The 27,768-nt window shown below is 39.0% G+C and overlaps 1 protein-coding gene across 3 annotated transcripts in view; it reads right to left on the bottom strand.

Moving 5' to 3' along the window:
* RBM46 (RNA binding motif protein 46) overlaps positions 1–27,768 on the bottom strand; it is a 43,550-nt gene that overhangs the window by 6,168 nt on the left and 9,614 nt on the right. Inside the window, exons 5-6 of one of the 3 annotated variants that reach the window (XM_064652299.1) lie at positions 21,687–21,746; positions 20,078–20,329 (exon numbers count right to left, since the gene is read on the bottom strand). The exons of 1 other annotated variant lie outside the window; for it this stretch is intronic. In XM_064652299.1, the coding sequence (XP_064508369.1) occupies positions 20,304–20,329; positions 21,687–21,746 (86 nt within the window). In that variant the 3' untranslated portion in view covers positions 20,078–20,303. Of the gene's footprint in view, positions 1–20,077; positions 20,330–21,686; positions 21,747–27,768 lie in introns of those variants that run through there. One more of the 3 variants, XM_064652300.1, reaches the window with a different exon arrangement.

Genomic DNA, 27,768 nt, shown 5'->3' with positions numbered 1-27,768 from the left:
AGGGATCCTATGTATTGAAGCTGCAACTCAATTATCTGTGAAGCTTTTTCAGAAATCTTCAGCACTGCCGCAAAATTTAGCGCAGATTAGCTTCCAGCTGGGAAAATAATAGGTAGAAGTTTTGTTCCTTTATATGTGGGAGAGCAAGTACATGGATATTTCTATGTCAAATGGTAGCGATTTCTTTTGTGTATAAATAATTAGTGATAACTTGATGTAGGGCAAGGTGGTAATGATTTTGCAACTCAGCCCTGCACCTGCAGCATTGTATGCTTAATCTTTTGGCCTCCTTCAACCTAGAAAGAGCAGAAAAGTGACAATATAGTGAGAATTTTTATCTGGAATCTTATTTCTAGGTTGCTGCAATATTTGCAGCACCTGATGTTAGAAAGAAAAACAAAAGCTTGGAGCTAAAATTCCATGCCCTGTTGCAGTGTATTTAAACTACTGCAGATCAAAATCCTATGTAGCCACTGTGAATTACACTGGAAATGAGCAAAATCAGTGATTGCCTTGCCTAGAAATTCAAAGTAATGCCTGTAACAGTTCTACAGTGTTTTGGCTCAGGCATGCTTAAAATGAAATTATGCCCCTGGTGTTCATGCAGCTGTGGCCCAGCAGCCCTCTTGCACAAAGCCCTTTCAGGAATTTTGTGATAATCTCAGGAGTGTGCTACTTTTCCAAGAATAAAAAAGCACCATGCCAGGTCCTCAGCACCAAAGAAATTTTACTTCCCTGAGGGTCCTACAGGACAAGTTACCCATTGCTGTCAGCTGGGGCTTGGGTAAGGATCTGGTAGGTCTAACACCTTACAGCTGAGTAAAAGGGTAGGCAGGATCCTGCACTGAGCTGTTGTGTTCCTCAAGGAAAAGAAGCCATAGAAGTGTATTTCCTATGGATGTATTTTTGATGGATGAGTGCCTTTGAAAGCTCTGTCAGGTAAGGAAATACCATTTTTCTATGACTTTTTTTTGAGGTAGCTTTGACGATTCTTGTAGTATATTTTAAGCATCCTCGATTCTTGTAATGACTGGGTTTTACTGGTGCTCTAGTTCCTATCTAGAACTGACCAGCAAGTCAGTTCTCACAGCCATTGCCAGTGAAGAGCATTTTAACCAATATTCTGGTGGTTAAATTCTGGTTGCAGAAATTTTGTTGAGGAAGGTGATGGGGAAGGGGAGAAAAACCAGCTTGTTTGTAGCTGAGTGGCTTAAGCCCAAAGTACTGGTAGTTTACTTGCTATGTGAACTGAGAAATATTAATGTAACTGAGAGAGATAGAATGACTATGCTCTGGTTTTTTTGTTTCATGATTGTACTTTTCAAGCTGTTTTCCCAAGCTACTATGCTTGCACCTGAAAGGTTTTGCTCTGGTGTGGGAAGCAGCTATGTGGAGAAATAAGTGTGAAATGTTGTCCCAGAATACCCCCTTCTGTCAAAATCTAGAGGTTTTTTCAGTAGATGCAGAGAACTCTACTGATGGGAAGGAGAGAAGACAAGAAAATGGTCCACTCTAATTTTTTGTCAAACTGGGGGAAACACTGAGGGGAAAGAAAGTGCAAAGTGGGTATGGGGGTGAGGGGGGAAACGGGGAGTGAAACAATTCACATATTTACATTCTGAGATGAGGAAATGAATGATATTCCCCAACACCCTAGTTGATAGTAACACAGTGGTAGCTGATTAGAAGAGGAAGCACTTATGTTAATGATCTTATTTTGTGATTCAATTTTCTTTCAGCTCCTACCATCTGCTTTAAAATACACATTTCTGTTAGGATGCTAATAAGTACATGCTGCATGCTAGTCACCAGTAGCTCTTGCTGATTTAAATGCAAATTTTGTTTTGCCTGAATCTGGTCTGCTAGATCTGGTCCCTGTTTGAATTACAGTTTCTGGGAAATGCTGGAGAGGGAAATGTTTATAGCAAGGTATGTTCACATGTCTCTTCTGCTTTATTTGGAAATGAGGCTCAACTTTGTGATGGATTGTGTTTTGGACCAGGGGACTCATTTATAGTAGGCCAGTGTCTGGCTTTCTTCATTAGCTTCTGCACAGCAGTTTTTATGATTAAAGGTGGCACTGTTTGGGCATTTCTTTCAGTTTATAAGTGAAATTTATCTGGCCATAACTAAACACAAGTCTTACAAAGTGGGAAGTTAATTTGTTGGTGAATGCGAAGTTTCTTTACAAGCAAGGAAGAAAGTCAGTGGTTTTGAACAATTTCATAATGCTTTTATCAAAGGGGTGATGGTAAATGCTTTGCATTCAGGTTCTGTATGGAACTTTTAATAACAAAGACCTGCTATGGCAGAAACCTAGTCCAACAGTGGAAGTTTTCAGTAACATCACACCCCTTGCCTCAAACCTGAGTGTTTAGGTTTTCATTTAAGCCTTTTCTGCTTCTCAATAAAAGAGCTTGTGTGAATGTCTGTGTAAAGCATTTATTTATGCAGCTGTTCAAACTGATGGCATGGAATAGGCAGAGAAAAGGACAAAATGTGGGGTCCTCAGCTCTGCCACTCTATGAAGACTTCTATTTTATTATTTTTTTGGTCACCATCGCTTTTCTCCAGAGCCCAAGAGAAGCAAAGAACACAGTCAAATGCTGAATTTGGCTGGTTCCTGGAAGTCTGTATGACTCACCTCTGCAAACTAAGCTAAGCTTAATTTGTAACTCACTGCTCAGTAAACACAATTTTAAAACCCTAAAAGACCAATCAGACACCAAGAAAGTGTGTTGATTTTGTTTTCTTGAAGGAAAACTTGAAAATTAATATCACTTACTGGTATTTCTGATAATGTCATAAGATGAACTGTGGATGAGCAAGCTACAGTATTTTGTGTCTCTCTATGGCCTCACCTCAGCCTCACTGCTACTGAGCAACGTGTGAGAAAATACAAACCTGAAATAAGAGGTTTTGCTGCAGGTTGGACTCCCACTAGACAGTGGGAGTCCAACCCACTTTCTGTTTTATAGCAGATGCTGGCCAGTGTGAAAATGGGAATTAATGTTAACCTTGCCATTTAAGCTCTATCTTAGTGACAGATATATTATAATCACTATAAGTTTAACAGAATTTAACAAACTTCAATAAATATATATTTTTAAAGCTAAGGTCTTTTAGCTGTTTCCATGTGCAGCCTTTCTTTCCTTGAAGATGACTGTTGAGATGATAGTTTTTTTCATCTCAAACGACAGCTGCACTAGCCAGGACAGTTATAACAGTTTTTGTGCTACTGAAAAATAGACACATCTTTTTCCTAAAAGAGTGACCCTTAACTCAATTTTAACTTATTTGAATTCATAGTTGGCCACTAATGCTAAGAAGCTGAAGAATTCCCCTGGATTTGCACTTTTATATCTTTTTAGTACAAAAAAATTCATCATGACTAAGTTCATTTTGAGTGTACCAATAAAACTTCGTCAGAAATAACTGTCTTTAATTCTGAATGTGAGAAATCATATACAAGTTTTACATCTTAAAAAAAGTTATTTGCAAAGAGGATTAGTTGGGATCTTCTAATTCTCATTCCATTTCATCTGCTTTACTAATTAACTATAAATACTCATTCGAATTATGTCACGCTCACCATGCCCCTGATCCCAAGAGATGATGTGTATCTGGATCCATGAGGATGGCCATCAATGTCCTGCTCCAGCACGACTCCTGCTTTCTCTGCCACCTGCTTTAGCCAGAGCTGTTCTGTCCTCTGTTGTCTTGGCTTTGCTTACATGCAAGCAGTGTTCCTTCCTAGCAGGTCTCCAGCATATTGCAATCCTTTTGATGTCTGCACTGCAAAAGGAGGGTGTAGCTGCAGCAGATTTCACAGGACATCAAGTCTGTGGAGGCATCCCTGTACTTAGGTTTCTACTTTGTGTATTCCACCAGGCCTTAGATAAGCACAAGTAACTGTGTGGCTCAGGAGGCATTATATAACATGAAGTAAGATAAAAATTGCAGGTGTTTGTGTCTTGCTGTGGTTTATGCTGGCAGTCATGGGTGGGGAGGAGGGAACACTTGCACGCACAGGAGAAGAATCTGGGATTTTAATACCAGTGCTGAGTGAGTCATGCAATGTAACTACAGCTAAAATTTGTCCACTTGAGGTATCATCAGCTCCTCTCATTTGATAATATGGAATGTTGGTGAAATTGGTAAGGATTCTGCTTTTGCATTTGTCATAGGGTTTTGCAAAGCATTACTAAAAATTCTGCTATGAGGCGAGACTTGAAATAGATGTGGATGGGGAAACAGAGGAAGGGGACATTATATTGAGGGCACCTAGTGCAAATGGGACAGTGATGGCATGAAATTGCTACTGCTGCCTCTGTGATACATTTGTGCAGTGAATAGAAGTACAAGCTGAAAAACATATTTCAGGTAACTCCATCCAAGTAGTTTTCCTTTTATTGCTTTTTACAGCACTACAGTGCAGCGCTGCACCAATAAATGAGATTGATAGCAGGTCTCCAGAAACAAAGGTGCCTCAGCAATTATCCAGGATAGCTTGCCAGTTTTCCTGGGCCCACCACGAACAAGCTATGAGCCACAGGTGACAGCTTTGGAGCAGCAGTATACTCCAGATCCTGAGGGCTGTCTGACTGTACAAAGACAGGAGCACATCCAGTTGTAGAGCAGGGAAACTGGAGAAGTCATGAAGGAGGAGAATGACTGGAAGCTGTTTGCACTGAAGAACAGCTAACCTGATACACCACTACCCTCAGTCTCCTCTCAAGGTTTTCCCTAAGAAAGTGGGAGCCACTGCTTGAGATGAGATGAACAGCATTGCTTAAGCAGGCCTGGTGGTGGCCAACAGCTCCTCCTTGGGAACAGACTGAAGGTAGTCATGGACTTGGTAAGTCTGAAGCAGTGCCCTTGTTGACCAAGGCAGGTCAAGCCTGGGAACTTCTCTGTGTTCATGTGACCCTGCTGCTGCATTTGACAGATGGCTCTGATCAGACAACTTGTAAAGGCAAATAGAGACGGTCTTAGAAAGGTGGGAGGAAAACTAAATGAATGAAAAATACCCAGCGAGTCCTGTGTTCATCAAATTCATGCAATTTATAACTTTTTAACAACCACCTGAAAGAGAACATTGACGCTTGCACTAACCCTTAAAAAATGCACTTACTGCAATATTACAAACTCCTGAGATGACACCTCAAATCGCACTAATATACAACATGCTTGATAAAAATTTATTATTCGTCTTCTGACTTTTGAGATGCCAGAGTTCCTCTGAGCCATATTTACAAGTTTCCTTTGTAACTAGTGTCAGTAGGAAAACATTACTTAATTGGTTAGAGAGGGGCTTTTTTTTAGCTCCAGCAGTCAGAGCTCAAAGTAAACCCCATGACAAAAAGTTTCAACAAATTGATGAAATCAGGTGGTGTTGGGGTTTGAATCAGTGATGAATGTATTAGAAAACAGAATGGGTACTTCTTTCTTTTAGTAAAGAGGAAGGGGCAAGATTACTTCCTGTGAATGTGAGTGAATAAACAGCTATGTTACCTGGTGAGTGGTCTCAGGAAGAGCACAGGAGTAAAATTGGCCAGGAGTAAACCTTGGTTGCAAAATGTGAGAAAGTCCTAACTGAGAAGAGCTAAGCTCTGGGATAAATGCTTATCACAGTAACTGGAGCAGTGGTGATTGTCTTCTAAGAGGAAGGTGACTTGGGTCATAGAGGGAACGCGCTTCTTCTGTGAGCATCTTTAGAGGTTTCCTGGTCTTCCTAAAAAGAGAAATCTACTGTGGCAGCTCCCTGACGCTGCTAAATCAAGTCCAATATGTTTTAACTGTCTCATTTTATCTCCACAGTAAGAGACTGAAATTTTCTTTGAGGTGCAAACCAATAATGATCTATACAATACTTAACTATGTATCTAATAAAAGACACAGTTATATATGTTAGATTGAGTCTTTTCTTAGCATCTCTCAGATCATGCTGGCCAGGCATGGTTTCAGGAGATGTAAGAAGGACCAAAGAAAAATTATTCTAACTTGTTTAATTCTAGCTTGTGGCTCTGCTGCTGTTCTGTGTTTAAATCTTTTTTTAAATCATTAAGCATTTCAAAGTTTTCCTTCTTTTTTTGGTCATCTCAGACAAATATTATTGATATACCTTGTGAAAAAAGAAACTGGATTTGAGTCATGCCCTCTAAATGAAGACTTGTACAATACTTTGCCTCAAATTATAGTGTAATAAAATGCAATTAATATTGTGATGTGACTCAAAAGTGACCTCACAGGCTTGCTCTCAAAAATGTACTGCTCTGAAAAGCTGATATATGTGCTGTGCATAGTAAAATGAAAAACATGAGCTGATTTCTCCTCACCCCAAGTTGTCACCAAGCTATAACAAGTTATTACAAAAAATGGTGCAGGTCTCCAGACCTTCAGGGTTGATGTGCACTGCTTGCTGCCATGTCAGCCTACTGCAAGGACACCCTTGCAGCTTTCTACATTATGTCCTTCACTGGAAAATTCTACACAGTCTTCCACACAAACACCAGCACTACCATGTTACCAACTCCTCACCCTGTGGAGCAGCTAGGTAGAGATGCAATTTGTACTTTTTTGGAGCACAAAGGAGGAGCACACAGTTGTAATTTTGTATGCCTGAACAGGGGCAAGGGGATGCCTGATAGTTTCCCATGCCTCTGGTTCATGGCTTCATGGGAGAGAAGGATGCAAGGATGTCCTTCACTCTCCGGTCTTCCTGCTCTCACAAATGTTTTCTTTCCCAACTCAGTTACCTTCTGGAAATGCTGATGATATTGAGCATGGCCAGCCTTTGTCATCTTCCATCCAGGCAACCAATGGACTTCGTTTGGCTTATCCTGCATGCTTTCTAGTTTCGTGTCCTCATTCAAGTCGGATGGGGAGGTCTCTAGTCCAACCCTTGCTTCAACATCTAAGTCAAATCAGGCACTTGGGATCTTGTCCAGGGCAGTCTTGAGTATCTGCAAGGATGGATTAGACATACTCTTCAGGCATCTTTTTGCAGTGCTAAACCATCTTCATTTGGACAGAGGGGAAAGAAAAGTTAATTGGAATTTCCCTTGCTCCTACCAATGACCATTTATTCTTGTGTTTTTACAGTGCATCTTTGAGGAGGAATTGTCTGTCTTCTGTCCAGACCTCTCCATCCTAGTTCCTAGTTCCCATCCAGCTCCTCCTGCAGCTCTTTGTGCCTTTTGTGCTCCTGCACTCAGCTGTCACAGTAACTCTCCATTGAGCTCCCTCTCCCCTGTGCTGGGGGAAACACAGCCAGACACTGTTCTAGGTGCAGCTTTGAGTGATATGTAGCAGGGGAAAAACACTTCCCTTGACCTGTTGGCCAATTCTTACCTAAGCCCATTCATAGCTAGCATTCATCACCACTGACCTGTCTGCCTGCCTGTGCTCTTCTGCAGAGCTGGTTCCCAGAAAATCCTGTGCTGTGTGTGCAGCCAGCATGCTGCAGCTACTCAGCAGGACAGTTTGTCTTCCAGTTTACACATAATCCTCTTCCCCATATGCTGAATCCCATTTTGCACGAACCACATTTTCCTCAGTCACACACTACTGTGCTGTGTATGTTAGTGCCTCCGTGCCCCTAAGCATGACACTTGACAGTAAATAAGTACTTTGGAGTGATAACTGGGTGATTTGGAATGACTGAGCTCTGCCATCCTCTTGTTGGCATTCTAAGTGTAAATTTGACTTAGCATTCTTGTATACACTGGCTTGATGATGTTCCCTCAGTAGATCAAAAGGCTGTGATTTAATTTAATGTAGCCAACATCTGACAAATTACAGCTGCTGAAGCTGAGTACTGTTTAAAGTTTTACTCATTGTTTTACTACTTAGTTCTGAACTCATGGTGACTAATGAAAAAAATAATACTGTATTTTAAAATACTCTCCAGTAGGTCTCTCCTAAAACTTTTTTTTTCATGAAGTAAGGAGGGAAGAAGTTTAAAACAGTCTCTTTCCTTTTTTGGGGGAAAAAAACCCTACCAAAGACCATATTTCTAATCCAATGCCAGTAATAAAATTTCAGCACTGAAATACCAGCTCACTGAAGTCAATGCTAGCAATTTTGTTGCTGCACTTCTTTTACACTCTTATTCTGCTGAAAGAAGGTTGAATCAGTCAGAAATATGTGTTGCCTATGGGGAAAGCAATGTAATTCAATGAAATTCTTCCCTGAGACAGAACAAGTCTCTCTCTGTCTTGCCTCCTGTTTTGGACCCATTTTTTAGTCTATTTTAGTTGCATAAATGATCTGAAACTATGCAAGTGTGATACCAGAGAAATGCCTCCATATTAGGATGTAGGATGCTTCCACCAGTAAACACACCTGTCACTACTGGGTGACAATCCATCAGGTTGGGAGGATCTTTTCCAATTCCCTTAATGAGTTAGGGGGGACTTGGGAGGAAGTAGAGAAGTACCACAGAATGGACACTGCCACAGAAAGCAGCCTTACGCCTTTTTCCTTGACTCTTGAATCTTATGAGTAAACTGCTCTCTGCTATGGCAGTGGCTGTCTTCTTCCACAACTAGACATACTTCAAGCCTGAGAACACTGGACTGAGAATTGGGGAAAGAAAAAGAAGCAGGGATAGGCTTTGTCCCTCAGAGTACAACAGCTTGGATAGGTCTTTGGTAATCCATTTACAGCAGACTAAAAATGTAGGAGGGGAGGTAAATTATTAAGGCCACTGAGCTAGGACTTGCCAAGATTATCTACATGTGAAGCCTGAATTTGCAGTATCTGTGCTAAAATGTATCAATCAAATCCTTCTGGCTTGCGCAAGTATTCCTGATAAAATCTGAGAGGGAAGAGATGCAGGAGACAATGCTGATGCTGTAGGACTAGTTGCCAGTTAAGTCTGACAATTAGAATGGCTTTTTTTTTTTTTCAGTCAGATGAATCTCTTAGCCATAGTGTTAGAATTATTACTTTTTATATTAATCTTTTAAAAACTCATTTTCTGTGCCTGTGTGTTGAGACCATGGTTCAAAATAACAGCAGTGTAACAAGTTGTTCCCGCTGGAGAGAAGCAAGGGAGTTATTCAAAATGTAGTGAGAACTGATAGGATCTAGCTGCCTTAGTGCCTTGAAAGGCAGTTTTAATTTCTTTTAAAACTGGAAGTTAGCCAAATCCCTACCTTTAAAGCATGCTGAAATTCACTGTGTGGCTGGGAATTTTTGCATATTTACAGCCCTTTTTTCCCCCTGAGGTTCCCACTAAGGCAGGTATTTCTGTGGAACTGCCCTTGGCTGCCTTGGAGACCCGGCAATAGCAGCACCCTCAGCAATAGCTCTCCCCTCTTGGGAGAGCAGCACCCTTCTCCATGCCCTGGGTTTCAACTGCATAGGTTAGGATATTGGTGGCACTGTCCTGTCCCTCAGCTTTCTCCACTAAACTTGTCTTCAACAGCAAGAAAAAAAAAAATTTCAGCCAAGCCCCACTTTTTCCCCTCTGCCTGGATATTTCAGGGTAAGGAAATATAAGCACGTCTGAGGTTTATTAGGAGTGCACATCTTTCAAAATCAGCTGTCATTTTAAACATTTGATCCTGAGTTTTGGCTCTGGAGGTGTTCTACTGAATGCAGGCTCTGGTCCATCACATATGAACAAAGCCAAGGCAAACTTGAGACTGATCTTGTCGTCCTTCTGTGACAGACATTCAGTTGTAAAAACTGATGAATTAGTTGCTGAACAGAGGCTTTGTTCAGTGAAAATCTATTCTGAAAATTTATCACAGGGAGTGTCTTTGATTATGATAGTATGAATAAGTACTTTGTAAAAAAAAATAAATATTAAATAAGCTCATAGTCTCATGAGAACCTGTTTCTTGAAAGCCTCTAAAATTCTTCACTTAGTATCAGGTATTGCAAAGTTGGAGATAAAAGTAAGCAGCATTAGAAAAATCAGACTATCTTTCATTTCATAAAGCTGCAAGTTAATTGAATAATCAGAGCCTTCATTGTTTCTGTCATTTAAATTACCATTTGCCATCTTGTCATCATTGGCTGGTACTCATAATGATGTTACACATGGCACTCGGTCTGGTACCTTGCACGTACAAAGATGAATTATGATACCATGTTTCATATCTCACATAACTGCTGCTTTTAATGCTATTACTGGGCTCGGCTCCCTTCAAAGTTTAACTTGAGCTACTGACTTTTTTCCCTTGATTTCCATCAGGATTTAGTTCGATAGGGATAGTGGAGTCATATCAGAAATTCAGTTTAATGGTAACAAGGTTTTGAAAGCTGTGCTGGTTGAAAAAAGTAGAAGATGGGCTTTTCCCTTGTCAGGCTTGCACTCACATTTTTCCCAGCTGAGGTGTAACGTGCCTTTCCAGCACAAGTCAGCATGTGGGGTAAAACTTCTAGTTCCAAAAAAACCTAACAGAAATTTCTAGAAGAACCTAACATAGAAGTCACAAGCAAGCCTCTGCTTTTCTTTTTGTCCATGTTATAGTTTAACAAGACTTTAATATTTGGTTCAGATAGAACTTGGTTAAGAACTGGCTTTAATGTTTCAGTGGTATATGTAAGAAATCAGTGTCTTTATTTTGCTTTCCAAAATTGTGATGTTTATCTCCTGGAAAATAAACTTTTCAGTGCTTTTTTTTTAAGAAAAAAAAAAAAGGTCTGCTTCACCAATAACATTAATATTCTGTGAATTAAATAGTTGTAGATTTACCTCTTTATCCCTTATTAAATTATTGCTTAGCCAAATATTCATGTTTAGCTTTCACAATCTTTTCTCCAGCACTTGTCCCTCTGGAATCACGATCCCTTAGACATTTTTCTGAACTCTCTGCGAACGTCTTTGTTTTAGGTCATTTCTCCTCAGAGGTAATACTTTCATATTTTCAAGCCAAAATATCATTTTACTGTCTGCCCTGGAACTGTAAATTTTTCTCATTGACAGCTGGAGCATTTCCAGGTTGAGGACACTTTTTAGCCCTAATAATGCATTTATTTTCCCATATAGGTCAGGACTTTAGAAATGTGTGTTGGCAAATACATGTACCAAATACTTGCTTCTGGTTTGGGTTGGTGTTTGCTTTAAATGTTACTTGTTTACAGCCCTTTTTCCTCTCCACTGCTAACTTAGCAGAACAATTAGAGAGGCTGATCTACCTTGAGGGCTGGCAAGGGCTTTTCGGGTCCTCTGTTAATCTTATTCAGCAGGGGATCTGGAATTATCCCAACTCCTCAACACCCTGCCTTTCCTGCAGTCAGATACTTGAAACCTCTCCCTTCCTTTCTCTGAACTCTGTGGTGCATCAAGGACTGTGTTTAACCAGGTCTGGGTAGCCTACCGTAATGCCTTTGAACATGGGGGAGCATCAGGCATACCCAAAAAGACTGGAAACTAAAAATAAATGAAAAAATAGAGGCAAAAAACCGCATATGTATTGACTTCCCAATTTGTACACTAAAACCAAAAATCCAACTCTGACTAATTGGACATCACACAAGAAAGTATGTGAAATAGCAAGAAGATAAGAGAGTGCTGCTGCTCTCCCCCAGGCTCAGCAAGAGACTGGCAGAGGCATTGACAATGTGGTGGGGACAGCTCAGGTAGATGAAGCGCTGCAGGATGGAAGGGACATCTGCAGTGAAGGGAGATCACTATTACACTTCCTCTCTTCCATAACCAAGAGATCTTGCCCTACTGTCATAACTCTGCATCTACTCTTTAAAAACTTTAATGGCTACCACTTACAGAGTGATTATACATGAAAGGAGTTTACAATACTAAAACTAAATAGCCATTTCTTGCCATTACAAATTCTGCTATGATTGACAGTCCTTCATAAAATTAGTTCTCTGGAGAAGGGATTCCTGTTGTGCAGAGAGTGCTTTTTGATGAGAGTAGTTAAGATGGACATTGTGGAAATTTGGGAGTATCCTGGGTTAGAGAATGCAGCCTGGGAGTGTTAGTAGTGAACTGGCCATGCACAGTCTGCATCTTTCTGCTCAAAATCTCACTTTAGAAAACTGTTCTTCACTTTGGAGATTTTTATCCCATATACTTCTGCCACCTGGAGACCAACTGAACTGTGAACTTTCATATACTTCCTCTGTACTTTACTTCTAACTTCTTGCAACACTCCATTTTCAGTAGAGATTTTGGCTGCCTCGGCCTGAGTTTATTTTATACATCCTCCACTCCCTGCATCTCCCAGAACTGATAAGATAATGAATGCTGAAAGTTCATTTGGTACTTAGTCAATGGTGTTTGCACACTCAATATAATTCTACGAAGACACTTTACTACCACAATACCTGTTTATAACATATATTACTATAAAATACAGGCAATGATCACATGGGACCATTTTTCCACTAAGTAGGTATCTTCTTGCCAAAGAATTAGAGAAGTGGTAGATTCATCAAATTCCTCCTTTGTAAAACCACATCTGTAAAAGATTACTCACGATGAAAAGAACCAAGATTACATTTGATACCTACCAGAAGTTTGTAATGTAAGCTTCCAACAGCACTCTGTTGCAGGCTTTGCTAAGGATATGAGAAAACATAACCAGTGACAGATGCAGCTGAGCTGGCAGGAGCCCACGTGCTAGTGATGCTGAACTTATATTCAAAGGGATATTCTGGCACCTTATCTCAAAAGCACCCTTAAAGATGGACATAGTCAATTTGGAAATAGTCTGGAAACACAAGAGAATATTTTGATACAAAACAGTGTAACTAAGAGAAGTCAGCACTGGTTAAATTAAAAGAATCACAATAGATTTGGTTGAGGACTGTGCTAGGTTTGGGATTTCTTTTTAAAGAAAAAACAATGTGAGCTGACAAAGAAAAAACATTAAATAGTTTTCACTTAAATACAGTAGTAGACCGAAGCCTATTGTTGAAGAATAATTGATGACCAAGGTCAGGCTGGATGGGGCACTGAGCAACCTCATCTAGTTGAAGAAGTCCCTGCTCAGTGTGGGGCAGGGTGGACTACATGATGTTTGAAAGGTCCCTTCCAAACCAAGATATTCAATACATCTACGACACAGAAAAACATCTGAGGGGAGAGAAATGCCAAGCAAGGCCCACGAAATAATGAAGCAGCAATGAAGTGAGAATTTAGAGAAAGCTGATGAGAAAGGCAGTACGGTGTGAGATACAGCCTGCTGAACCATCACGGAAATTAGGCCAAAAAGAGCAAACATGCAATACAGTGAAAAAGCTGATCATAGTTCAATTTCAGTAGTAATATATCTGAGTCTTATCTACACTGACTTAGATTGTTTGGGTAGGATATTCTCATTTATAGTCAAACATCTGCTTATCCAAGCATTATGAATCCTAATAATCCAACAAGTTTTCAACAGTTATGAAACAGTTGTCCATGTAATGCAATTAAAAATGCCTACTGGTACTCAGATCTTTATCCCTACTTTTCTCATATTCTCTGCAACTCCCTCCCATGCAATTAAATTGCCTTTTTTTTTTTTTAATGAACTGCTGAACTGCCAAGAGTATAAGTAAATTTCATTTAAAGTGGAATTTTAAAAATGTTTCTGTCACAAAGTTTTAAACATGACATGAAGTTTCCTTGAGTTATGTTGGTTCTCCTTTTCAGGCTGCTAGTATGTACATTTTCCCTTAGTCAGATGCCTCTCTTATCTCTGCTGACTCCTGTTTAACAAACAGTATACTAGGATGTGAATACATAGAATAGGAATCTTTCTACTCTAACAAAGAAAAAAAAAAGGCTTTTAAATTATTGCTGGTTTGCTTGTATTAATTAATGAGGCTTTTAAAACCCTGGGGGGTGTCTGAGGTTGTCCTCTGCACTGAAGGCTATCCAGAATTTTTTGGCATCTCGGAAGTTCAACATGTATTCACTTCTTCCTGAAGCAGACAAGCTGTAGAACTAGTACAGAGTGAGGAAGTGATGTGGAAGGCTTAGCACCAAAGTAATGCTTAAAATATACAATTTTTTTTTCCAGTTTTCATCCAATAATACAGTATTCTCCCTATCTCAGTGGATTGCTGAAAATTTAAGGAAGAATATTTAAGGAATAAAATTTAAGGAAGAATAGCTTAGAAAAAGTGAAATCATATCTATACAGGAGAGTGGCTTCTTTCCATTATGAAATACTGGTATAGCATGCAATTGAAATGGATTTAACAAGCACAAATACAGAAAGATTTACTTTTCTGGCAAAGAATTCTAGAGTAGGACACTGAAAGTTCAGCAGACTCTACTACAGTAGGAATCTTCTGCTGACCTTTTGACCAACCCTAAAAGCAGCTATGTCTACTTGATTTTATCATGCTTGGAAATATGGGGGAAGGAAACTGGAAGCTGAGCTTTCTGAAGACTGTAGAGTTAATCCATTAGCTAGCTCTGTACAGAAAAGCTAGGTCTGAGAGTTCACTAAATGCTTGCCCTAACTGGTACAGTATCATCATATGTCCCTTACTCCTAGTATTAGAAGAGCCCAAATGAGAATTGTTTACACAAATGACAACATCTGATCCTCTTAAAGAATTCCTGTTCTACATTGGGATGAAAATACTTCATTTCTTAGATTTTATACTACATATATTTGTCCAGATGATCCTTGAAAGACTTTCTCAGGCAGAAAGACATACTGTACTGGGAATCCTTGTATCCATATTTATCCCGAACTTTCCAGTGAGAGCACCTGGCTCCACTCCTCCTAGAAACTCGAGACCAGCAGCTCAGCCCCTGGGGCCTCGTAAATTGGAGGCCATGTCCCTCCCTCAGATCAGATAAACCAAAAACAGTGGAGCTGTGCTAACACCCAGCTCTCTCCAGCTGTGGAACAGGACCAGCTTGTGAGCTCTGTTTGTGCAAGTTCACCAGAGCTGAATAGAGTTGAACTTCACCTGCTTCACAGCCTGCTGGTGTCTCCCTATAGTGTTATTCACAGTTATTCACTAGTTACTCAAATATTAAGAAAAGTGTCACAAGGTGGTGAAGGAAAAGCAGCAAAATACAGCTGATAGCTATTACCAGTATGCAGAGCTGGTAGGTAATTTGGTATATTAAGCTCAAAGCAAGAGCGGATGTTAAGAGCTTAGGAAATACCTTCTTTATGTGGGAGAAATCAAGTATTTTTGCAATGAAGTACTGTGTCTGATTAAAGCTAGGACACCCTGATCCAATTTATGTTGCGAGATTTGGCTCCTTGCGGACTTCGATGCCTTTCTGGAAGATGTGCTTTTATCAGCTGTTATTGGGCTTGCTCCAAGGGCATATAATGAAATTGGGTGATGTGCTTGGAGTGCTGGACAGCCTGGGTGATTTGACTGTTTTCTCTGGCCTTAATGTACCACTTTCATAGCTTACCTCCTTGACTAGGATGAATGGATAAAATAAATATGATTTCATGATAGCTGAGAACTGCATGGGTTTAAGGACAAATATGTAGTGAAAGTTTCATCAAAATACATGCTGTAGTGTTAGAAGTTCAGGTAGCTTTCTGTCATGACTGTTGCTTTAGTTAGTGAAGGTGAGTTTTGGGGGCATGGGAGGTTGTCTTTTTTACATTTTTGTCTAGTTTGAAGAAAAAAAACCAAATCCTTTAATCTGTCTTCCTGTGATCAGCTTTCACCCTAAGACTTCATGAGTGAAAGCTGCTCACCACCCATCCTTAGAAAGCTAGTGCTACAAACCAGCTGTTAACCATTTTCTGACACACCTCCACCCCTGGTTTAAAAATAATACATTAAAACCCAAACACCTCCTTGGATTCCATAAAGAATTTGACCTTCAGTTTTCTACAAGGAGAACTTAGATTCGGCACTTAGACCTTGTTGTATGGTATTCCAAATCTGTGTCATCTTGTAGGCATCCTGGTTTGTTGGTTTTTTGCATGCACCCAAGCTCTCCTTCGCTACTGAAGTTTCCGAGGCTGAAGTTTCTCCTCAGTCAGAAACACTTCATTCCTCAAAGACTGATCATGGTAGCTTCCTGCACTGAAACCAGATACACCTTCCCAATGGATGTTATTCTGACAGACAACACAATGATGGTTGTCACAGAAAAAAAAAAAAGAGAGTAGGGGAGAGTTAAAGGTCTCTTTCCTCATCAGTCTGAATCCAGCCTACTACTTTTGTCTTCCCTAGGAACGTGTTGCAAATACTAAGTTCTGCCTGTGAAAAGGTACTGGGAAATGGGAAAAATTGTTCTTCCCCTCCGTTGCTGTTTAATCTGTAGAGCAGAGCAAGGGAGACATCCGGATTTGGGACAGAAGGGCCCTACTGCTGCAGGGACCAATATGTATTTGCATGGATTTCATTTTCATACACTAGCGAATACTTCCCTCTGCAGGAAAATCTAAGTCAATAGCAGCCACAGCTTCTGTCAGTAGAAAAAATGTTCAAGGCCTGAAGTGGGATCTTTTGGAAGATATTTAAATGTTCTTATACTTCTTGAAATTTCACCTTCACGCAGTACCTAAGATTTTTTCAATTCCCATGAGCAGCTATTTTCATTGTAGAATCCTAAAAATTCCACCTGGTTTGACAGCAGTTGCATTGTTAAATGCTTCTCATGGTAGTTCTGCAGTGTCTGTATCTTTGGAAAAGGCCTGCCTCTAGCTGAATCCCACACGCCTGGTGCCATTCCTGATACCAGGTGCCATCCTGGTGGCTTCAGTTGCCCTTTCATGGCAGCACAGGTTCTGTCTCCTGAGAAGGTTAAGGGTGTAATTTTATTACTGATGCAGCCTGTGATGTAGTGAGCAGGGTAAACCATTTTACTCTGTCTCTTAAACTGAACAGTTTTAGACACAGACAAGGTGGAATGATTTCTAGTCGTGGTGGCTCCTTGTTAGCATGGTGAACAACTATGACAGGTAGAAAGTGGAGCTCTGAATGACTGCTTTAAACCTTCCCTTTTCCTGGCTGTTTCGAGGCCTATTAGGGCTCTTTCTAGTGTCGGGAATGTTATACTTAAGACTGCTGGATCATTACTTGTTTTCCTTCCTGTGGTTGCCCAACACTAAATAATGTGAAGAGATGCGAAACTGGTCATTCATTGTTACTGCAACTGTGTTAAGAAATTCACTGAAGACTTGGAACAACTGACTTCTCAGGGATTACTTTTACCTCAAGAGTGTGCGTTAACCCAACATCTCCCAGGCGACTTGCTCTTTAATGCTGTTTCCTATTTAAAAGAAATTTCCATTAATTTAGTAACTCTTATTCATATTATTATCTAGGATGCTAACTCCGGGTGAAAAGCAGCCTCGGTTCCCCCAGCCCACCTACTGTTTTTCCCTATGAAAAAAGGGGGGTTGGAAGATAGAGGCTGTTGACTCTTAATATGCTTTCTCCGCAGCACAGGCTTTCTTATCTATCACCAATCACATGGCAGTAATAGTAAACAAAAAGAAAAGGCAAGATGAAACTAAGAATAAGGACCTCCTTTTCTTATTTAGGGCAAGTTTTTAATGCGGTGGGTTTAGCACAAAGTAACAAAATTTTGCTTCACTGAAGTCAGCGACCTCTATTTTCAGAGGGACTTCTAGTTTCTACACCAATTACAGAACAGGATGGTACACCAATTTACTTTTTATCAATTATGCAACAGTAATGTAAAAACTGTGCAACACCATGTCCTCTCTGCTAAAACCTTTATACAGGAAATACATGGTGGTTTATTTTTCAAAGGTTAATAAGCTCCAGTGAGATTTTTATAAATATGAAAAATATGCTTGCAATTTTGCACACTGATTAGAGATTTCTAATGATGTGTTCTAAATAAACTTCAAAAACCCTGAATTACACCGAGTGCTACTGCTGCTTCAGCTGCTTATTCCTTACACCTTTGCTCTTATCTGCAAAACAAAGGCAAGTTCTGCCTAAGGGTTTTAATTGGCTGACATGAACCCAGTACTCATTATGCTCAAACACTTCATAATGGTTTTGTACAGTCATATGTGTTGGGAATACTGAAAATAATTGCCAAGATCCAGGCTAGTTGTTAATAATCACAGGAGCTGCTAGTTTGTAGAAAACTGGTGGGGTTTTTTGCACCAGACTACTTCAAAGAAGGGAGCACAGTTAGAAATCTGATCAAGAAGGATGTTACACACCTGAAAAATACAATCCCATGGCTTTCTACAGTACTGGTCAGTGAGCACTGGGGGAACTTTTATTCACAGCTCTTATACTGTCTTTCATTTTATCGTTATGCAACTTCTGTGCACCTTGTCCCACAGCTCCCTTATGTAGCTAACAATACCAATCCTACCCAGGTAGAATTGGCCCAGATTTCCATTAGAAATTAAACAAAAAACTGAGTCTTAATCCAGATACCTGAAAAATAAAAATTAAGCTTATTTCAGCACTCTGTAGACTAGAATTCTCATCCTAACAGTTACAAATACTTCTAAATTATCATACCCATATCTTATTGGCATGATACTGTATTATTCTATCTCAAACACTGATTTTTGTCTTGGCCTTAAAACCACTTAATTTAAACATGGACTAAACAAGTCCCCTCTTCTTTCCTCCCAACTGAGTTTCTTAGGAAATCCCAACAGTTAAACAACTTTCAAATGTGACAGAAGCTACTAAGCAACTTGCTTTTTAAGAACTACTTTTCTTTTTTCAAGGCTTCATGAAGCCACTTAAATACACTTCCTCTTGTTCAGCAAAGCACTGGAGCACTGGAGCCTCTGGCCAAAGCTTGCTGCTAGACAAAGCGAAGTGAACCCTGCAAAGTGAGTCTTGAAGGTACCACGTGTAAAATAATAATTTATTTTTCGTTTACACACACTGAATATGAACAGCATAAATTTAATATAAATGTTAATTCAAGTACAGAAGTCAAACACATTATTTCAACATTAAAAATTGCAACATTTAAAACAATTATTATTTAGCTAATATCAAATGCAAATAAAATGAAACTGCTATAACTGCACCTAAATTAACAGCAAGAAGGACAATTTAATATGGTGATGAAATAAACCTAACCAAAATGTGTAGTGGACCACAATAGTTGATTGCTTTTCAGAAAAATTATTCAACTTTGAATCTTTCCATTGCATTGTTTTCTGTCTACATAATACTCCTTTTGGACAAACAATTTTCAGACACAACAGCTTACAAACATTGCTTGCATAGGTGAGGCCCTCAGACGCTTTAACTATGCCATTTGGCCCACTCCTCGACAAGGAACTGAAATTATATATAAAATTCCAAAAATAAGGATGGTCTACAGTATTTGTTTCAGATTTTTAAAAAGGAAAAAAAAGGCCGTTATTTTTTTTGTCATTCAATAAATAAAGCACTTGACTGAGAAATGCTAAATAGTCACAATAAAAATAAAGATGGCTCAAAGTGAATTACATATATCTGATTTTAAAAATCGAAAACTATTTTCAGTTTAATGCTAAACAATGTTTTTTAAGAAGAACATGGCCTGATTAGAAAGTGAGCAAGCTGCTGTTCACATGGCTGCCACAGGCAAGCACAAGTGCTGGTTTCAAGGGATATCCTGGATAAAAGTAAGGCCTCTGTGAATATGAAAGCACACATGTCCCAACAGAGAGGTGCTAACAACAGGAAATGCAACCTAGTGAGCTGTACTTAAAAATACATGTAACTTGTATGTGTCAGGATATTTGCCTTTGTTTCAAAGAATAACTAAGGTATTGAACCTCAATGTTATGACTACAGCAATCTCATGTAGCCTGATGGTACCTAAAGTCCTTCAAAATATCACTCCTCCATTGATGTACTGCTATACCAGAAGCAAAGATTTTATTGGACATGTTCTTCCAATAAAATTTTGCATCAAATTATGGAAACAAATTTGAGTGTGGTATTCATTTCATATTATGTATGTTCATGTATGAAAAGGCAAGGTTGCCAGGATGTTGTGGTTTGGGTTTGTTGGTTTTTTTAATGTTTGCTTAAGATTCATTACTTACAACAGAAGCTGTAAAAATTCTGTGTGACACTTGAAATACAAGGAATTGTGGCAAATTATTTTAACTCTGAATATAAGTTACTAGTGTATGTTACAGGTAATAAAAATCTTTTAAACAAATTATCTTTTAAAACCCAAATTTAATCAAACTAACCAAAACAATTTAACATTCAATTTCACTAATCTTCATATTGAAATGCTTAATACACACATGCACTTCGAAGAATTATTCATCGTTAAACATGGAACGTGAATTTCCGGTAATTATATATCCGCGTGGTATTCTTTTTTCTTTCATGACAAGATCCAAAGCAATAAATTCCAAACTTTTCTTCTTCAGGGAAATTCAAGCCAAGTAGGGTGTACAGTTGGCTGTGGAAAAAGGGGTGGACGGGAGATGAGAGAGACTTGATTTCAACAAACATACTGCATTACCCATTTCAAGACGAACTTAACTATTAAGGAACTTAAGATAATGGTATAATGAAGGCATTCACAGTCTTATGCCAGTGCTGTGTCCTTCCCTTTCCTCTGCAGCACTACTTCAAATGATTAAGAAACTGTTTAGTCAACAGTTCAAGGTTGTTTTTTTCTCCTAAGAGCCTTATACTTTTAAAAAAAACCCATTCTTTGGTACTGAACATAAGTATTTCCTCATCCTATATATATATAATTTTAACCAAAGTTTGTAATGACCCTTTGTTTCACCTTCACTAAACACAGAATATTAACATAGACAAGTTACATATATCATACGTATCATAGCAGTAGTCTCTCACATTGCATATGTAACACTTTAGATCAGTGTACTATCAGCTAAGTGCCAAGCTCTGCCTGATGTACACTGCATAAACAAAACCCAACTTCATTGTGATCATCAGTGGAGTAAAAAAAAGGGCACTAAATTCCATCCTGTTTTGAAGTGACTGACTCTACTACTGAAGGCAGTCAAGTTATTTCACAGATAAATATAGTCCAACATTGTTGTATCTTTCTTACTTATTTTCTCCAAGCTCTCCTACAGAGGCCAAAATTTACAAATTTATGTTCCCTGTCCATAAGCAGCAGCATTAGAAAAATAACTGAATCTGCAGGAAAAATTCAGTGTGCCTCAGAATAGAAGCTTCCAGCAGTAAAGTTAACACCGAGCACAGATTTAATACTGTTTTCCAACTGCCCTTTAAGCTTTTAAAAACCATTCTCATGACACTCAAAAATGGTAATCCTAATTTTAAAAAAATGAAAGAGGCCTCATTAGTGACAGATATACACACTTAAATTCATCCACAATAGCATATTCGGAAAAAAACAAAGAAGGAAACGTGAGTCTCTCCCATGAAACTGACTGCCCAAAGAAATAGTCCAAGTACCCAGAGGAGTAACTCCCACTCCTGAACATAAATTTAAACCCAACCTGGAACAGCAAATAACTGAGAAATGACTGAAAAATGACTCAGAATCATTTTAGGAGTAAAAACTATAACCTTCTTCTGTGCTGCACAATCGACAAGAATATCAGATTGGGTGATCCAACAGCAGGTCCACAGCCGAAGAGCTATGGTCTCTTTTGAAAAAAACAACTAGACAGAAAATCTCTACAAGCTTTCTTAGAGCTGTGTATGTGGGGGAAAGAACAACTTCTCTAACAAACAGTGCAAACAATACAGCTAAGACGACGTCTTCGAGGGGGCAAAAACCTGCAATAAACAATCCTGGGAGGTTTACTCACCTTTACTATCCCACCATGCTGCATTCAGGGACAGCAAAGTTATATATGCTTGCTCGGGGGCTGTGATAAAAACCATTATGTGTAAGTCATCTGATAAATATTTAAGACTTCTAAATTCTACTGTTAAGAAAGTTCTTATACGACATTCTGAGCCTTTCTAAAAATCACTAAAAAAACCCAAACCCACTAAATCACCACTTATCATCTGTATTTGCTAAAAAAAGCCAGCAATTTCTGGGGGTTTCTTTGAAACATCTTACAATTTGTACCAGGCTGTTGACTGTTCCAACAGCAACATAATTAATTTTGATAAGCAAACCAAGGCAATGTTTAAATAAAGAAAATCCCTACAACAAAACATTAAAGTAAAAACACTTCATTTGAACTTTAAGTATAATGTCGAAAATCTAGGGCAGCAGCCTACAGATACATTTGTTCTGAGACACAGATGCTGAGTACAGACTTTTGAACTAGTTTATACAAGTTTTATCCTTGACTTGCAAATTGCTACTGCATGCAATATTTAAGATGTGAAGTCATAGTAGTAAGATACAGTGTTTGCTCCACCTATTTCACTACCATTTACTATATAAATTCTATATGATTAACTGGAATAAAACTTATTTATGTGTTATAGTTAGTTATTAAAATGCTTTTTCTTGAGATTTATTAGAGATTTAGAGTTTTACCAGTATATTTTTCTTTTAATTGCTTTGTATTAAACACTTTTAAATACTCTCTTCTACCTAAAAATTAACTCCATAAATTGTGTCAAAGTGAGACATCACACAAAATAGCATGTGTGAAAGAACAAACAATACTCTCTAGTGGAATACCCATTTAAAGCCTGGCAGATCCCTGAAACCAAGGAAGCTTTACCAAAACTTCTTCCATTCTTCCCCATCACCCTTAAGTAAAACTCAGGAGGTAAGAGAACTTCTCAGAACTCAGCCTTTGCTTCAGAGGGTGTTATCTTAACCTATTTATTTCTAGCAGAAAGAGATTCTGACATGTTCCAGTATTTTCTTAAATCAGTGGAATTCCACCAGCAGCAATTAAAACATGCAAACGAACAAAACATAATTTTCTAAAGATTGTTCTGCTTTTCCAGGGTTCAGATGCTTGCTCTTACTAAAGAAAGAGAGGTGAAAGTTGTGTAATTCAGAGCACATCTCTGGAACTTCAAGTTCTTTTCTGCCTGTTCTTCAAAGTCATATGGACGAGCCAGATTGATTCCATAAGCTACAAATCTACATTACTGATGCAAAGGACCTGAATGATAACTAACACTTCCTGTTTTGGGATTTGCACTAACACTGCTGCTGAACCAGAGGCGGAATATACAGTGTATGCTAATTACACACCTATACAGTCTCCAAACTTGAGATTTAGTCAGCCTCCAGCCAAATTTAGTCAGCCTCCAGGACAGGCAAGAATAGGAAGTCTTCCATGCTTTTCTAACTGGATGCCACATTTAACAGTCAAGCACCATTCTGCAAATGACACTAAGGAGTTGTGTAACTTCTAAAGGCACAGACTTACTTGTGTAGAAATGAGAACCGAAAGAATGGAAGATGTATCAACTACTTCTACGGGGCATTCAGGGGTTTCTTCTATTCTGCTCCCCTCTTGCCCTACCCCACCTACATTCACCTTCTGGAACTTCAACATGTAACTCTGCTCTCCTTCTCACAAATGGACATGCAGACATGCAATTTCTGTAGGTTTAAGCAAACCTGACTGTTTTCACTCCCTTAATTTGCTAATGATTTTATCTAGCAACATTAAAATACAGCTTATTCATCTTTCAGTGAAACCATAGGTTCCTGTACTTTCTAAGAAGCATCCTTTCCAAAATATTCAGGTGACACCAAGTGGTTAATTGTTGTACTGCTGTCTGCTCAAGACTGCTGTATAACAGTACTGTATATACTGTGTAAAAAACAAGTATTCTATTATGTGATAGGAAATACAGAAAGACACACCACAAAAACCAGAATGCCTTGAGATCATTAATCATAGCAGTCCAATCTTAAAGTTCCATCAAAGCAGCCCTTTCTCATTTACTTACCTTAGTCTGCCTATATGCTTTAAAAAATAAATAAAATAAATTTAAAAAAAAAAAAAAAAACAGGAAAAAAAAAAAACAGAAAAAAAAAAAACCACCAACAAAACTAACCTGTACACATTAGCAAAAATTAAGTGGCCAAAAAATTAGGTTCCTGTAAAAGAAGTTACTTACCAGAAAGAACTACTCCCTGTGTCATTTTTGTACATGCATGAAGAAGCACAGTCAGACTTTCCTCAAATCACTGCTACTTATCAAAAAAACCAAACCAACCAAACAAAGCCGCCAAAGCCCAAAGAAAAACCACAACACATGGATCGGTGCAGCTTCAATCAACACATCAAAGCATGCAACAGACACTTCAGTGAGGAGGGATCCTCTGTCACATCTAGCATCAACTCTTCTTGAGCTGCAGATGTTTCTTTCAACATAGTGTATATATATATATATATATAAAGTTGGAACAAAAACTACTGCTGTAGATTAGATAAGCAAAATAAGTTGTTTCAGTGCCAACATCAAAAAGAGGCCTTTTACCAACATGAAAGATGTGAATCTTTCAAAAGTCAGCCTTGTATGTTTGTTTCAAAACAGGGCTCTGTATGCTCTTTGCAAGGCCAAATCCTCACAAACAAGAATGCACAGAGGCCATAAAAAGAAGGAAAAAAAAAAGTATAGTTAAAGATAACAAGAAAGCATTACTAGCACTGGGCCATTACGTAGACAGCTGTCAAAAACCAATCCTGATATTTGGGAATTCTGCTAAATAACAATTCACATTAATTGTGATTGTATGGCACACTGAAGGGCTAAAAAGCTTTAAAATGCTGATAATTTAAATCCACCTTAAAATCTTTTCCCTACAGCACTTCTAATTATAACTGAAGAGAGAAGAATCTCAACACATACTTTCTTCATTTGTTTAAACTTGTGTTGCATTCAGGATTTGCCCACAACTGTGAATAATCATTCTTAATCTAACATTTTTAATTGTTCTGGTGATTCCTCCCCAGAGAAGTATAGGAGAGAAAATATTATCTTCAGACAACACTATCTGTAAGACACAAAATAGGCAGGCATGTATGGTCAAGCATAAAACCTGAAACTGTCTTCATTCCTCTTTTAAGGAAAGCCTCACACAACTATTTTGAGTTTAGCACCCTTATTATCTTTTGTATTCAGGATTATCTGGGTTATAAAAGTGTGGCCCCTAATAGCTAGAAAAATAGGGAAACAGATGCTCAACCAGCAAAGTGCTGCTCACATTGTGTACGAAACCAGTCAGAAATACTTACTATTTTATTATTGAAAATAATCTCATCACTTTGACCATCTGAAAGCACCACCTTCTACTAATGCAAACCAAAGACACCACTGCTGGAGACAATGTATAAATTTTTGCCCTTTGGAGGTTCTTCTTCCTCCAAGACCCTTTGGGCACGCCAAATAAAAAATGAGGAGAAGCAAGGACTCAAGCAAAAAGAAAAAGCTTATTTACATTTTAGCCATGCATTGGGAAAAAAAAAAAAAAGGTATCATAGTTAAGGCTGCAGTAAGTCTGCTATAAATTCATCCAAAGAAGAAATCTCACCACAGCCTACATATCAAGAGACTTCCAGAACAAGTTTAAGTAGCAGTATGAGGATGAGAAGGATGGCAACACTACTTTTAACAGTTTGCTATCAGCAACAGCTTTTCCAATTAACCAAAACTACAACACGTGAGGGAAAAAACCCAAACCAAAAAAACCCAAACCCAAAGAAATGGGGGGAAAGAAGGGGGAACAGAAGGGAACAGAGAAGTCTTTCTTAAACTACCTCTCAGGAACAGCAGTGAAGCAGTCACCAATAGAACTGGACTTCATGTAACTTTTTAGTTACTATTTCTGCTTCCATTTCCCTGAAAATTTTGTTTCACTGGGCCAAAATTATGAATTAAATGTATTCTAATATAAACTTCTTTATCTGTTCTCCTTTCTCCTCCTTGCATTCCTAAAGCAGACTCAAACTAAACTTGTGGATGCAGTCCTGAGCCCTGTATGCATGCACAGCCAATCAGAAAACCATTATTTCCTGTATTGTATGATTTCATTATGTTTCTATCCAGAGCTGCACTATACAGGATGACCAAGTCTGATGCCTCAGACACTGCCTGGCATAATAATAAATGGAAATAACAGTAATTGAAGTCAAACCTGTTTGTATTACCTTGATATTATAAGAAACTCAGAAAAAATTTGTCTACCACCACTGAAAAACTAAAACACTTAAAATCCAAAAACTTTGGCACTGCTCCAATTCTGAAGTAAAATAATAGTAATAATAAAAAAAATCCAGTCAACTTCTGACACACACTTAGACAAGAAACTGGTTTGTATTACCTGAACAAGCCTATCTTCTTCAACATAATTCTTCACTAAAAGAATTCCAAAGAAGAAAGAAGAACGGGGAAAGGGGGACAGAGAAGATAGAGATGGACTAAGACAAGTGGAGATGTGCAGAGAATGAAGGGCAGAAGGGCATAGAAGGGCAAAGGAAAAGGACAGAGAAGGTCAAAGAAGAAGGCCAGAGCAGGGCACACAAAAGAAGAGATTCACAAAGATGGGCAGAGATAGGCAAAAAAGAAGGGCAGAGCAGAAGGAAAAAGAAGGGTGGTGTAGAAATAAAGGCAGAGAAGGGCAGAGAAGATGGGTGAAGGAGAAGGGTGAAGACAGATGGGCAATAGAGTGGAATGAGAAAGAGCAGACAAGGGCTGAAGGGGAAGATGGGCAAAGAAAGTCAAAGGGAAAGGGAGTCAGCAGAGCAGAAGGGCAGAGCAGAAGGGTTAAGAAGGGCAGAAAAGGTGAAAAAATGGGCTGAGAAGATGGGACAAGAAGACAGGAAGATAAAGAAGTCAAAGTAGAAACACAAAGAGAGAAAGACATAAAGGGTAAAGAAAAGAAGTTTGAAGGATAGGGAGAGCAAGACAGACAAGCAAGGTGAAAAGCAAGGATAAAGTACAGTAGAGACCAGTGGAAAGTGGCAGCGAAGGGCAGAGACAAGCAGAAAGGAACAGAGAGGCCAAACGAGAAGGGCAAATACTGACAGCGATAGGCAGAGAAGGGCAAACACTGGTGGTTGGAGGGGGGACCCCTACGAAAAAGGGGTGGAGAGGGGACAGAGAACGGCAGAGAAGAGCAGAAGAGCAATAAACATTGAAGAAGGGCAGAGAACTTGAGGGAGAAGGTAAGACAGGCTAAGTAGGTCTGACCAGTCAAAGAAGGTGAAGAAGGGCAGAGAAAAAGGGCAAAAGGGAAAGGCAGAAAAGGCTGAAGAAAGGTGGAGACTGGCAACGTCAGGCAGAGAAGGTCAAAGAATAAGAAGGGGGGACAGGGAAGGGGGACAGAGAAGGGCCAAGAAAAGGGTGGACCAGGAAGGGGTAAATAAAGGGGGAAGGGAACATGGAAAGGGCAAAGAAGGGGGGATAGTGAAGGGGAGATAGGGAAAAGGCACAGAAGGAGGGACAGGAAAGTGTCAAAGGGCGAAGAAAAGGGTATAAGGAAGAGGGGATAGGGAAGGGGCAAAAAGGGGAACAGGGAAGGGGCAAAAAATGGGGGACAGGGGAAGGGCTATCAAGGAGGGGCAGGGCAAGGAAAACACACCTGATTCTAGGATTCATGAGAAACTTCTTTTTGTAATTACAGAAAAATACCTTGTTGGAAAAAGACTAGTGAGCATTCATTTCATGATACAGCATTTACTGATGTAGACATGCTGTAAGAAACTGTGCAACAAATGCACAAGAACATTACTCAGCAAATCAAAGAAATTACATGATGGTTCATAAAACTTGCAAAACTATAAAGATCAGTCCTATTTCATCTTCAAATATTAGAGAATGTAAAGGCCAGAAAAAGAACTAAGAAGAGAAACTATTCAAAATAACAAGTGGTATATACACAGTTGTGCCTGAGAGTATGATTTATCAAACCATTATGGTATGGCTCTGTAAAAGCCTTCAAATCCAAGTAACAGA

The sequence above is a fragment of the Pseudopipra pipra genome, chromosome 4, assembly GCF_036250125.1.
Source record: "Pseudopipra pipra isolate bDixPip1 chromosome 4, bDixPip1.hap1, whole genome shotgun sequence".
In the NCBI taxonomy this organism is placed as follows: domain Eukaryota; kingdom Metazoa; phylum Chordata; class Aves; order Passeriformes; family Pipridae; genus Pseudopipra; species Pseudopipra pipra.
Note: the sequence above shows the minus strand (reverse complement) of the source record. Positions and strands in the feature narration are given on the sequence as shown.